This window comes from Talpa europaea (genome assembly GCF_964194135.1).
Source record: "Talpa europaea genome assembly, chromosome: 14".
NCBI classification, from domain to species: Eukaryota; Metazoa; Chordata; class Mammalia; order Eulipotyphla; family Talpidae; genus Talpa; species Talpa europaea.
In genome coordinates, this window is record NC_140082.1 from 5,996,297 (window position 1) to 6,010,504 (window position 14,208).

General features: G+C 46.8%; 1 protein-coding gene across 1 annotated transcript in view; it reads left to right on the plus strand.

Annotated features, from left to right (window-relative positions):
- Nucleotides 1-6,591, plus strand: part of TRAFD1 (TRAF-type zinc finger domain containing 1) — a gene marked incomplete at both ends in the record, with an annotated part of 9,746 nt that extends 3,155 nt beyond the window's left edge. Inside the window, 6 exons of the mRNA XM_084253191.1 lie at nt 1,936-2,012; nt 3,707-3,937; nt 4,597-4,717; nt 5,692-6,031; nt 6,269-6,338; nt 6,532-6,591. Of these exons, the coding sequence (XP_084109317.1) occupies nt 1,936-2,012; nt 3,707-3,937; nt 4,597-4,717; nt 5,692-6,031; nt 6,269-6,338; nt 6,532-6,591 (899 nt within the window). The remainder of the gene's footprint in view (nt 1-1,935; nt 2,013-3,706; nt 3,938-4,596; nt 4,718-5,691; nt 6,032-6,268; nt 6,339-6,531) is intronic.
- Between the last annotated feature and the right edge of the window lie 7,617 nt (nt 6,592-14,208).

The window sequence follows — 14,208 nt, forward strand, 5'->3', positions numbered from 1 at the left end:
TAAGTATTGACATTTTTAAAAATGGAAAATTTGGAAAAGCAAACAAACCAAAAAGGTAAATTCTATCTCATGAAGGCTCTTTTATATGTATTTTATATGTGGAATTATACAAATAGCCACATGAACACATTTAGTTCTGATGTTTCCCTAAGAGTATCTGTATATGCTTCTAGCAGGCACCTAAAGATGATGCTGACTGCTGTCATTTTAAAAGTTTGGCTTTAGGCTTTTAAAAATCATAAATGGGGCCTCCCCGGTGGTGCAGCAGTTGAGCGGTGGGTTGCAAAGCTGCCCGCAGCCTATGCAGCGCCGGTTCGATCCCCGGCTGCTGCTCCGCAGCCACCGGAGGAGGGTCCCACACGGCACGCAGACCTCTCCTGCCACCCGCTGCTCCCCTCAGCAGTGTACTTCGGTCCTTCTGCCTGCTCTGCTCCCCGGTCTGGCTCTGTGAATTCTCTCACCCTCCTGCGCTTCTGACTGTACCCAGTGCTTGTATAAATAAATAAATAAATCTTTTTAAAATAAAAAAAAAAAATCCAAATTAAAAAAAATAAATAAAAATCATAAATGTGAATTTATGTAAAAATCTAGATTCTCGCCTAAACCCATGTAGCAGCCAAGCTGTACTTACTGTTCCTTAGTACAGACTTGCTTCTCTTCTACCCAGAGCCAAGACCTTGTTGGGCATGTTTCCTTACCTTTCTCTCAGTGTTCACTCTCCATTTGCTCAGTAGTCTGACTGAGGCGGTTGTGTCTTGGGAGTCTTACTGGATTTATGCAAATAAACACATGACCATGAGAAATATGATTACTTACTGTGAAGTTGACATTCTGGGGTGGCAGAGAGAGAAAAGCAAATGTTCCAGTTCTCACAAAAAGGTGAATACAGCTCAAGGAAGTTTTCTGGGAATAAAAAGCAAAACATTGAAAACTAATATTTTGAAGTTAAAAAAATTAGTCCCTCTGTTTATTTAGCCCCATGTAGCCAATCTGCTATTAGCAGTTTTCATAAGTCCAATTTTTCTTTAAGCTCTGCAGTTTTCCCTATTTCTGTGACAAACCTTTATTTTCAGAGTACTGTCAGTCTCTTTTCTGTGATTTTCTGAATACAAAGTTTAGTTAGTAGCCTATGTAAATAGCAACAGACTTTAATATAATAATTAAAATCTGATTATAAAGCAATTGACGAGGATGTTTGCTTAATTTTTGACACATATTTTAGAGTAATCAGAATTGACCAGTGAAGTTATAACAGAACGGTAGGCTTTAAGAAGATTTATGTATTTTAAAACAGTCCTGTTAATCCACATACATGTCACCATTTCTTTTTGTGACAGTATTTGCCATGAAGTTTCAGTATACCCAGACTGGCCTGATTTAACATTTCTTTTCACAAGGAAAATACTTTTATCAGGTGTCTTAAGAGTCCCTTCCAGACCTCCCATATTTTTCCTTAATCAAAGAATTAGCAATTTTAGAAGCAGGGAAGTTTCATCACAAGCTTAACAAACTTACAGATTTTTATAAAATAATTATTTTTATAAAATAATTTTTATAAAATAATACTTTTTATAAAATAATATTCCATTCCAGTGCGAAGAGTTTAGGAGCAGATCTCTTTCTCTGATAAGGCTCAGCCATGCTGATGGGATTAGATTTCTCTCAGTTAACCAAACCTGAGGGCAGAAGAGCACCAAGATATTCAGATTACCTAAATAGTTTTTAATTTACTGTCAAAAGTTTATAAAAGCATACTTTTTTGCCTAGAGTTTATCTTCCAGATATTTGCCACTGAGAATTTGTATCTCCCAAATTGCTGCATCTCAGGATGTCAGAGGAAGTCAAACTTACATGTAAAACTCCATATGGAGTGTAAAGGGTTGAAATCAGTTTGTCATCATGAGTCGGAGTCTGACCATGTGGCCTGACCCTCAGGTGGCGCTGACGAGACCATGCTGCCTTGTGAATTCTGTGAGGAGCTCTACCCAGAGGAACTGCTGATTGACCATCAGGTGTGTTGTGAATTACTTGGGCACTTTAAGAAGCAATACATGCGGGATGGGGCTGATGTTGCAGGCCAGAGAAGTCTTGAGCAAACTATGTTAATATAATGTCTGTGATAACAGCAGCTTTTTTTTTTTTTTTTTTTTTTAACCACCATGTATTTATAGGTGGGTGTGAGAACTCAGCCTCGTTCCCTCTAGGAACAAGTAGTGTTCCCTCTAGCAGGCCCAGTTCCCTCTATTCCGTGGCAACTAGTGTGTATCTCTGCTGACCCTTTGTGGTCTGGTTTCATCATATCTTGTTGGAGTTGTGCTGAAATCTTTGCAGTTCCCTGCCAGGGTCAGGGGTCTCTTGCACTTTACTCTGCATGCCTGGAAGGTGTATGACCTTCTGCTCTGCAGCTTCAGAACATTCAACAACACAGACCCCTTACTTGTTGTAGGCTGGTTTCAGACTGACCTCCACCACCAGATAGGAGTCCCAGGTACCCACCCACTTCCCTCATGTTGAGCTGCCGTGAGTGAACCTGAGGTTTTCAGAGCCAAGAATGTTTCCTCAGCCTTTTAAGTTTTCCTATCTGACCAGAATCCACACACTGGCTTCTAGTCACTCCTGTGTGTGAGTTGTCTGTAGTGAGTACCTCAGCCCTTCTTCAGACTTTCTCTACCCTTTGGCAACGGAAACCATCCTGTCACTAGCTGAGGACCAAGGAGCCAGGACTCCATTTAAGGAGGCATGGAGGACACACAAAGGCTTCAGTGAGGGCTCACTGGTGTGTTTTCCTCTTGAGACATGACGCTCCGATGAAGGCCAGGTCACAGGTCCTGTCTCTGTGCGCCCTCTGAGTCCTGTGCCCTCTTCTCTCGTGGCCTGTTACTCTGTGATACGGTCTCCTCGTCCCCTGTTGGTCTATACCACAACAACAAGTTACTTGGGGACAAGTTCTGGGTTTTTCTAATTTCTAAATCTCTCCATATGTGGTATATGAAAAGTGCCAATTTTTTTTTTAATGATTAAAATTTCTTTTTTTTAAAGATTTATTATTATGCATACAGGGGTACAGGCCACAGGTATGGGGATAGGGGTGAGAGGATGCACCAGAGACAGAGTGGGGAGCAGAACAGGCAAATCTACTGAAATACACTGCTAAGGGGAGCAGCAGGCGAGACAGGACAGGTCTGCTGCACCATGTGGATAGCTCCCTGGCTGGGGATTGAACTTGGGCTGCAGTGGCTGCGGATAGCGTCATAGTGCTCAGACTTAATGCCTTGCACCACCAAGGAGGTCCAATGATTAAAATTTCTTGAGCCATTTAGGGCTTCTTAGAGAATGAGCCTTTCTTTGCAGGTTGCCTTATGGAGGAAACCAGGTTTCCCCTAAACACCCTGATTTGACTTCACTTGGGCTGGCATTTCCATAACACCAAGTAGTCCCTGTGCTCTGGTTGGTAGAACACACGTTCCCCCATAAGTGGAATAGTAGCAATATTTAAATGCATCTTGGTTTTGTTTTGGGGCAGCATAGGAAAATTCATTATTCGGGGATAACGAATATTTGGACATTTCTTACTTTGTAGGTGTGGGGAAAATCTTGAATCTTCTTAAGCTAGTTTAAAGAGAATAATTACTAAAATTCTGTGACTCCTAGAAAATCTAAGAATATAGTTTTTTACTCAACCTCTGCTTTTTTTTTTTTGAGACAGACAAGCTGTAACCCTTCATGTGCCTTACCTTCACTCAATATGGGCAGCTCTTCCCCCAAAAGGGTAGAGGATCCTGATGTCATCTTCCAGAAGTTTGTGCAGCAAGCTGCCAGTAACCAGTTAGACTCTTTGATGGGCCTGAGCAAGTCATCCCCAGTGGAAGACAGCATCATCATCCCATGTGAATTCTGCGGTGTACAGTTGGAAGAGGAGGTGCTATTCCATCATCAGGTAAGAGTCCGGGTAGGTTCTTCCGGTTATGGTAGCATTTGAGTCTTGCATTCCAGGGAGCCTGGGGGCCCAGTTCTGTCTTTGCCCTTATGGTTGATCTTAGATAAGTCCTGTCCCATCCACTTGGGCACACTTGTGAAGGTGGACTTGGGCCAGACAACCCAAGTTCTGAGGATTCCAATCTGTTAGTGGAAAATACATTTTTTTGCCTGATTTTGTTTGTTATGGGCAGCTGACACTGCAGCTGTTGCTCGAACACCACACATTTCATTTCTGTAATAAAGATCTCTGCTTTTGGATGAAGTAATAAGTAACTGCTTATTGTCTCCTGGGAGAGACTGTGAGAAATACCAACCTGGCACATAGACAATGGTCAAAGTATAGACGTGTTTTTTGGGCTCCCCAGACCAGCCCCTTCCTTCATCCCTGCACACATGAGCGAGTACTTCTGTCATTGCCTTGGGTGCTGGTGGGGAATGATTGCTTCCTTCCAGGTATACTTCCTCCTAGCCCCAGACCCTCCCTCCCTGTGGTTATCATGCCCCTCTCCAGATAAAGTGTGTTCACCCCAACTGCTGTTCCTGCCATTGCTTCAACAACTTTTCTCTCTCTTAGGAATTATTCAGCCCAGAGGTACTAATTTTGGTTTTTCTTGTTAGGACCAGTGTGACCAGCGCCCAGCCACAGCAAACAACCACGTGATGGAAAGAATTCCTAGACAGGAGTCTCAGACTCGAGGGACTTCACCAGAGCTGCCCAAGAGGCGTATCAGACACCAGGGTATTAGCCAGGGCTGAGCCCAGGCGCAGGGCTGCTGCTGCTGCGAGCCTGCTTACACTTCTCACCTGCTGCTCTGCCATCATGGGGCCGCCTGAGTCCTGACAGGCCAAGTACACTAGGCTCTCACAGGGACTCCCTTGAGGCCAGCTGTGGTCTCCTGTCAGACCTGGTGCACATTTATAGGGTAATGGTTTTGGGGACAGCTATGAGACAGGCTCAGCAGTCAGTGGCTCTCCTGTCTGTGCACTAAATGGATTATTTGGAAATAATTTATAGACCTTATTGTGACTGCCCGGGGCCCCAATTTTTAGTTGAAATATGCTTATAGTATTCAACCTTATTAATGTTATTATTTAAGAGTCTCATAACTAGGCAAATGAACTGGTTTTGAAAACCAAGACCTACAAAATGAATGAGAAATTATTTTTCAAAGTCTTTTTGTATGCCATTGTTGAGTTAGCTAGGGGCTGTATTTTTATTTATTCATTTTTAAAAGGGGTTTACTTTAAAGATTTATTTATTTATGCATACAAGAGCTGCGGTGTAGGCCAGAGGTGGGGGGTGAGAGGATTCACCAGAGACAGAGTGGGGAAAGAACAGGCAGATTGACTGAAATACACTGCTGAGGGGAGCAGCGGGGAAGACAGGAGAGGTCTGCTGCGCCATGTAGGTCACCTCCCTGGCCGGGGATGGAACTTGTGCTGCAGTGACTGCAGAGAGCTTCATAGGTTGTGTCTTAACCCCTTGTGCCACCAGGGAGGGCCTAGGGGCTGTATTTTAGGACTCAGATAACAAGTGTATAGTGTGGACAAAGTGTTCTCCAACCCTGTCCTGGAGTGGGGTTCCAGCTCCCAATAGCCTGTAGGGGTGGGGCCGTTGTCTTCTACCTGGAATCTTTTTGTTCTTGCCCTGCATCTAGCACTAGTCACAAGAGCAGGCTTACCCCTAACGCTGGTGCTGTTTTCTCTTTTCAGGAGACCTGTCTTCTGGTTACATGGATGATATCAAGCAGGAAATGGCCAAAGGGTCCACCTACCCTCTGCCCCCCAGCAGGCCCATTAGCAATATGACAGCTGCCTGTAACCGACTGTCAACACCCACATCAGGCTCCAAACTTGGGGGCCAGCCCAGTCCTCCTCGCATACTAAAGCTCAACAACCTGGACAGCCAGGGCCTCCGGGGACGGAATCGAAATAGCCATAATGGGACTGTGGCCGCTGGGCATGTTCCAGTGATTCACCCTGGTCGAAATCTCTACCCGGAAAACCTCATGCCCTCTTTTGCGCGGGCGCCTGCAGGAAGATACGGACCAAGGTAAAAAGCAGTGGCCTGGAAATGGAGCCCGGGAGTCATTCGGGAGAGTGTGCTGTTTCGGGGGCAGGGCTGTGTGGACTTGTCCTGTGGTCTGATTCCACAATGGTCTTTTGCTTTCTGGGGCTTTTTTGTTTGCTTGTTTCGTCTGCTGGGGGAGGGCTGCTTTTGTCCAGTTCTCACTTCTGTTCTGAGTTTCTGACTTTCGCTCAGGAGCTTGTTTCCCAACCTTCCTTTCAGTGGTAGGAGTGAAGGTGGCAGGAACTCCCGGGTCAGCCCCACAGCTGCCAACTACCACAGAAGCGCAAAGGTAACCGGGATCCAACCCATACTGCTCAGTGAGGATGAGGGGTGGTCGGGGCTGGCCCGGTTATTGCAGAAGAGCTGAGCATCAGACTGCCCTGGTGTGATGAGGCGGTTTCTGTAGAAACACACTTTGTGGGCTGGAGGAGCGGTGCTACTTTTCCGCTGTCATGCAGACCTTGGGTTCTACTGTTCAACAGGCTAAGACGCCCAAGCAGCAGGGCGCCGGAGATGCGGAGGAGGAGGAGGAGGAAGAGTAATGGCATCTGCGGAGCCCCTGCACGCTGGTTCCTGCCTGCCCTGCACAGCAGCGCTTGCCACGGTGCCGGCCCCACCTCTCGGGCTTTGGGCAGGGGAGATTTTATGGATTTTAACTTTTTCTAGGTTATGGCCATTTTGTGTCTTTTGAGATTGTGCAGTGGAAGTTTGGGGATTTGAGGGAGGGTTCACAGCCCGTTGAATGTTAGAGCTTTAGTGACTGTCTTTTGGCAGCAGAGAATTCAAGGGAAGGCCTGTGGTCACCAGGACATATCTTACTGTCACCACTGCTTCTTGGTGCTTTTTGTGGGCCTGGTGGAAGGAGAAAAAGGTTCTGGAAACCTAGTACCCACCAGTGAAATGATCTTTTCCCTGCAGGGGCCTAAATTTGGGAACTTTTCAGTAACCTCTCCCGCCCCTCCCGGGCTTGAATGTGGAGGAGCTCTGGTCAAGTGTTCAGGCCAGTCGCAAAATATAGTAGGAACAAGGCTTTTGGCGATGAGTTGAGCTAGAGGTGAGTGGACACGGGGCTTTGTTTTAATCTGCTTCTTTGGCATTTGGCATCACTGCCTTGTTTCTGGGGGAGCGTGGCTCCTTTGTCTTCACTGCCTTCTGCTGGAGAAGACTGGAGGCTCCCAGGCCCTGCCAGGGCCATGCTGGGCTCGGACCTGATCAGGACTGAGGTCTAAACTTCATGGTTTGCTCTGAAAACCAAGTGTCAGCCCCCTTCTCCACTTTTATTTTCCTATTATAATTATTAATAATCCTTGTAATAGAAATAAAATTTGTACTTGGAGTTCGCTGTGTCTCGTGATTCCATCTGTGAGCTCCGTGGAGCCCTCAGGGAGGCAGGGTGGGCCGGAGTTGGAGCTGTGGCATGGGGGAGGCAGGACTGGGCTTCCTGGCACCCAGCAGATAGCAAGGGCCTTTCTTGGAGAGCACTGCACATTCAAGGTCGTGTTCTCCTTTGTTGAACTTTGAGGACACTGACTACACTGGTAGCTTTTGATGACTTGGAGTGGGGCTGAGGGTCCCTCTTACTGAATGGAGCCATGCAGAAAAGGCTCTGGAGCCTCAGTCCTGAGAGGAGTCAAATCTCAGCAGGATCAACCATTACCCCTCTGTGCCTCACAGACTGCAGAGGCTCATCTAGCACCTTAAGTCATCTTGAGCTCATTTGTTTTATCTCAACAACCTAGTTGGGGTGGAAAGGTGGGAGGAACTGCCCCATTTTAGGTGGGAAGGAGTGACTTCCGTAAAGCTGGCAGCTAATTCAGTGCAGCACGAGGACTTAAATCTGTATCTGAATTGAGAGAAATAATCTAGACCACAAAAAGTATATATACTGCAGCGCCGCTCACTTTCTTGTGTGTGAAACTTTAGTAAAATTCACCAGGATCAGTGAGCTCAGAAAGACATCCCTGTCTCAGGTGAAAAAAGCCAGGACAGAGAGAGCAGCAGTGTTTCTGGGCGTCCCTGAAGCCCCAGGACTTGGAGGGGAAGGCTCCTCACCCCATCAGCGCAGGATGCCACGCCAGGTATCTTTCGTTTTGGAGGACTGGAGCTCGACCTAAACGTAAAGCTCATTTTGCCTCCCCTGTGATGGATTAGATATCCAGTAAAACGGCAGTGGGGGCCTCCCCTGGTGGTGCAGCAGTTGAGCGCTGGGCTGTGAGGCTGCCTGCAGCCTCTGCAGCGCTGGTTCCATCCCCGGCCGCCGGTGAGGGTCCCACAAAAAAACCAAAACAAAACAAAAAAAAAAACGGCGGTGGGCTTGTGGTTTGCCTGCCTTGCGTTGCCTTAGTTCCTACATGTATTACAAGGGGTATACTTTCTGAAAAAACTGTAAAAGTATGTAACTAAATAAGCCAAGGCTAGCTAAAAGGATGAATAATTCTTTGCCCCCTTTTTACTCCCTGAAGTCCCCGGAAGTGGACAGCTTTCAGTTTTGCAAGCTGCTGCTGCTGTATTTCCAAAGCGGCATTGCTCTTTCCAAGTGCTGTGTTTGGGTCACCTTGGAGCTAGTGTATTTTTCCTGTACTGCTGAAAAGGGAGGTGCAGGTGGTGTCCCTTCACCCGAAACCTCAGCGTGTGTGGCCCAGAGCAGCATTTTTCGTTCAGCTCTTCCTTTCAACCACAGTACGGTGAGCAGGAAATCGACGTGGATGTACCACCTACTCTCCTCTCCAGACCCTATTCCAGTTTCACAAATGCCAAGTCTTGCCAATAATAACCTTTCCAGTGAAAATACCTCTTTTTCTCTGGTGCAAGATCATGTGTTGCATATCAATGACACCACCTTGCTGCCTTTCATCTGGAACAAATCCTCAGATTTCTGTTTTTAGTGACCTTGACATTTTTTAGGTGTTTAGGCCAGGTATTTCGTAGAATGCCCCTTGGTTTGGGATTGCCTGGTGTCATCTTAGTAGATTTGGGCTACGCGTGGGAAAACCAGAAATGGCAAGTTCTTCTCAAGGCCATACGTCACCACTGGTTGGGGGTCTGCACGTGGAGGGGCAGTCCACATACTTTGTAAAGTGACTCGGTGGAGCGAGATTCTGAGACAAATGTCATTTTCCTCTTCAAACCTCCACTGACTGGTTCTAACATCTATGTTGATTCTTGACTGAATAATTACTATTTATTCTAGTGGTGATTTTCAAATTCTACCTTTCCTTCTATATTTTATTTGGCATTCTAAGGAATACTCGTTCTTTCTCCCCCATTCATTCATTTATATCACCATGAGATGTTGGGTTCCACTGTGGGTTTCCTCTCCCCTTTGCTGATGTCTGAAAACTCTACCCAGACATCAGCAGAGACAATGGCGGGGCCCACCCTCTGTGTTTCTCTTCTCGATATTTCTGTTCTGCATGGGCTGGCGTCCAGTGTCGTGGGAACCATACATGTGTTGGCCTTTTTGTTTAGTTGTTTCGGGTCTGGGGGGCGGTGATTAAGTCTGGTGTCTGCTAGCTTAGCTAGAATTGGAAGGCTCTTGAAAGCATTGCTTTTCCTTCCTAGGTTGTCATAAAGTCTGATGCCATTTTGATTTGCATGAATTTTTTTTCGCTTGATGCTGTTTAAGATGTCTCTCCCTGGTATTCTGAGATTTCTCCATGTTGTATGTTGGTGTAGATTCTTCTTCCATTCAAACACCTAGACACATAGTACTTATTGTCTAGAAACTCATTCTTTTGACTTTTCAGCATTTTTATTGTTTTGTTAATTTCTCTCTAGAATTCGAGTTATAGTTGGATGTTGACCCCCTTATTAAACTGATCATTTTCTTTCATATTTTTTGCCCTACTTTGTGGAAGACATATTAATTTCTAAAACCTTTGTCTTTTATTCTTACTCCCTCTTCCCCCCCTATTCAATGGATGCAGTACTTTTTCTTAGACTTTTGTGCAATAATTGTTTCTTGGACAGCTTGTCCTATTCTCTATTATTTCCTGGGAGTTATTTTTGTTTTGGTATTTTATGTCACATACTTTCCCTCAAGCCTTAGATGTTTCTTGGCCACCTGTCCATATGCTTAACCCTCTTCAAGCGTTCACTTTCCCTGCAGAGCAAGAGGCTGGCATTTTCACCAGCTGCCAGTATCTGCAGCTCTTTTCTCTGGGTTAATGCCAAGAAAGGTCTTTCAGCCCTGCTGAATAAACTCAGGGTATGGCTGGAGTTGTGAACATCTCAGGTTTTCTCTAAAATACAACTCTGGCTTTTTGAAGGGTGCTGAGGACTTGAACTTCTGCTTCTTTCAAGAATTTCCAATCCTTGTCTTTCCTTGGACGCGGGGCCTCCAATTCCCTTTACACTGTGATTTCAGGGGGGTTGCAAAGCTTGCGTCCCATGATTGCTTCTGCTAAGTATTCTTCTAGAAATTGCTGTCTTATTTCATAAATTATGGATTGAAATGATCATTTCTGTTGTATTCATGAACGATTGTTTACTTCTCTTTCTTGGTATATTTTTATATTTTTATATAAAATATATTTTATATTTTTATATATAAAATATCACCAAGACGTCGGAATACTCTTCATGCTCCTTCCGGCCATTAACCCCCTAGGTGTCCAGAGACACCAGTCCAGAACAGCTACTATCTTGACATTTCGCCACTATCAGTTATTTTTGTCCATCTCAAACTCCACTTTTCTGCCAGCTTCTTTTGCTTCCGACTCATCCCCACTGTTGCACGTGTTGAGTCTGTTCATTTATTCCTGTGTAGTACGTGTGGTGTGTCCACCACTGAGGGAACTAACAGATTTCACTAGTTTTGGCAACTACTATTACTGACACGAGGCTTCTTGTGCATGTCTTTTGGTGAGCATAAGTATGTATTTCTGCTGCATTTATGCCTCAGAGTGGAGCTGCTGGCCAGGGGGGTATGTGTCCTGTGGCACCTGTTTACCAAGTAGCTGTGGGTTCCATCCCACAGCCCAGTAGGGGAGTGGGCTCTCCAGCAGGGTACAGTCTGTCTAGCCGTTCTGGGTAGTTTATCTCATTGTGTTTTTAACTTGCGCTTTCCTGGTAACCAATGAGGATGAGTATCTTCTCAATACTGGATGCTGTAATTTTGAAAGTACTTATTTTTATTTATTTACTTTTAATTGAGGTAACATCAGGGCACCCCCATCAGGTGTTACCACCACAGTGCCTCTACTGCCAATCACCCGTACCCCACCACCACATACCATTATCCCCGCTCCCTCCCTGCCCTGCACCCCCCGCCCCCACCTTGGTGTCTCAGTTCTGCAGTCAGCTATCAAGGGTTAGTTTTTAAGTCTATCTGTATGTGAAATAGAAAGGAACTAAATCAGTGTACTTATTTTTTTAAGTGGCAGCTCTTAAAAGGGAGATGGTCTTGGCTGGAGAGCAGAGCTGAGGTCTCTTCCCAGCTTCTCAGGCTAACAGTGGTCTTCTCTTGCTGTGAGTGGTTGCTTTTGTTCCTGGTTTCTAGCACTCTGAAGCAACAGGAGAAGAAAGTTGCTTTTTCCTCATCTGAGAGGGCTCTTGCTCTTCCTATAACAAAGGCAGGTGCTAAAAGTTAGCATTTATGGTGGAATCAAGAGACTGAGAATTAAGGGTTATGGGTAAGGACGCCCATGGAACAGGAGGTGATCAAGTCAGGAGATGTGCTGGATTCTTCTGACTGGATCATGGGGCTCTGGGTGGGGGTGTGGCTGTGCAAAGAGGTCAGGGCACCGTCTTACAAAGTCGTGCCGAGCTACGTAAGTCTTTCTCTCTCCTTGCATTCCCATTTTGCACAAAGTTCTAAAGCCACTGCCTTTGCCCAAAGGAGCAGATGTCCAAGTGTGGTCAGATGTTTCCAGTGCAACAAAGCACCGAAGGAAATCCTCGCCCGGGACCTGAGAGGACAGAGTAGCTAGGACAAGTACAGGGTTAGGGCTAGCTCTGGCCTTGAATTTCCACCCCTTCAGCCATACTTTCTCTAGGAAAGTCAGACTCAAAGGGTCAAGTGAGGGGATTGGTAGTTCCTAAGCACAGTGGAGCAAGAACCACGTCAAGCACAGACAATCCCCAGAATACTGACTCCTCACCACCTGAGGCACGTCAGCTGGTGCCTGTCTGCTCAGCGAGAGTAGATGATCACACAACTCTTAAGGTAAATCAAAATTAGATGAAGGTTATTTATTGGTGCAACTTTTTTCTTGTAGTGAGCTTCCTTTACACAGCAGTGGTGTAAATAGCATCAGATTGAATGAAAAGTTTGTTAAATGCAACCATAAATAATTATAATAAATATACATCAAGTAACTTTACAGCACACATTTTTTAGGGCCACGGTTTTGATCTATCTGGACCTCAATGTGCTCTCCGAGAGAAGCAGTCTTGTTAGCAGCAGGAATCTTACTCACAGCTGTCGTCGAGTCAAATGATGGGCCAACGGAAGCTCCCCGTGCCCTCCTGGGGAGGTAGCCCACAAAAACCCGAGTCCATTCAAGGGTTGGGGTGGGGTGGGGTGGAGGGACCAGCGGTTTAAAAATACAGGGAGGAAAAACCACTTCTAGTAAATCCAAAGGCTCTTTCATTGCGCAGAAATGAAATAAGAGGATCCTTGTAGGTAGGTCTACATCCTGGTGTGACCCCATCCAGGGGGCTGTGGCCTCTGGGAGGTGGCGGCCAACCACGTCCTTGCGAGCAGGAACTGCTGGTGGGCATTCGCCTCAGTCATGACTGATCCTGCACCAAATGGAATTGATGCAGCTGGAACGATAAATCTTTTCCTTAGTTTGGGGAATCTTTTTTTATAATGGTCCTTAATGCATTTCCTAAGAATAACAGGGAGGAGATGGATGCGAACGGCTCTAACTACAACCACGTGCCTCCAGCAGGCCGGGCCTCGGTGGGGCAGGAGGAGCACAGTGCTTCATCTGCCCGCACTCATGCCAACACTCTCCAGACAGCACTCACTCAGATCCTTGGTATTCACAATATTATACAATAAATACAGCATGTGATTCTGGGAGAACTGGCAAGGCCCAACATGACAGTGTCCAGCAGATGGCACACGCTGCGCCCGAACAAAGTACAGCTGGACAGAGACCTACCCGGGGCACAAATGCACTGGGGCAGCGGCAGAGCCTGGAGCAGCTCAGCCCTGGCGCACACACGCAGGGCCGTGAGGGGGCTGCTGGGCAGGCCCTGCCAGAGGGGCAGGAGGACCCCCGGCATCTCCATCTGGAAGGAGACCCCGAATTGAGCAGAGCACCTCAGTCAGTCAGCTCTTTGAAAATGGGCACGTGGCCCTTTCCTCCGTTCCTCACATCACAGAGGCTGCTGTGAGGATGAAAGCGGGGAAGCTCGGACAATGTGCTTCTCGGAAGGCCCTGTGAGCACTGTCCCTCCCACTCCAGGGGTCCTCTCAGCTTCTAGGGCTGGGAGGCGCCAGGCCCGGCCCTGTGAATCACACTAAGGTCGGGAACACACCCTTTGGTCTTCTGCTCCCAAGGAGCACTCAATGGGAGACCGTCAGACCAGGGTTCCCGCAGAGAGAGAAAGCAGAGGGGGGTCAGGGAAAACGAACCACCGTGGGCTTTTCCTCAGAAAAGCCTGGACCATAAGCAAGTTTTGAAAGCCGGAAGATTGACACATGAAGCTCCCGGTGTGTGTCCTCCACATTCGGGAGCTGGCCACAGTCTAGGGCAACTCCAGCTCGAGCCCAGAGGGGCAGGGCCGGCCACAGGCTCGTCTGTGGGGATGCTCTGCGGAAAACAGGATGTACTTTGTGGCCAAGGTCACCTTACCACCAACTTCCTGTTAGGCAGTTCTATGATGTGGAACCAACCGGGGCCTCATGGCATCAGAATCTGGTGACCACGAGGGACAGTGTCCAGGAGATCAAATGAGACATGAACTGTCTGGAAACTAAGTTATCCTACAAACATATCACAAACAGCAAAAGAACCAATCCATCACGAAACGTACAAATACAAAAGGTTAAGTCTTCCAGGAGGCCCCGGAATGTGGACAAGTTTGGAAAAGCAAAATTCGCCAACTCCTTGCACAGGGCCCGGGAGGGACGTGCCCGCTGTGGCAGGCTCCCCAAGCCAGCAGAGTGGTGCCGCGTGACAGCCTAACTCTGGGGCTCCCTCCCT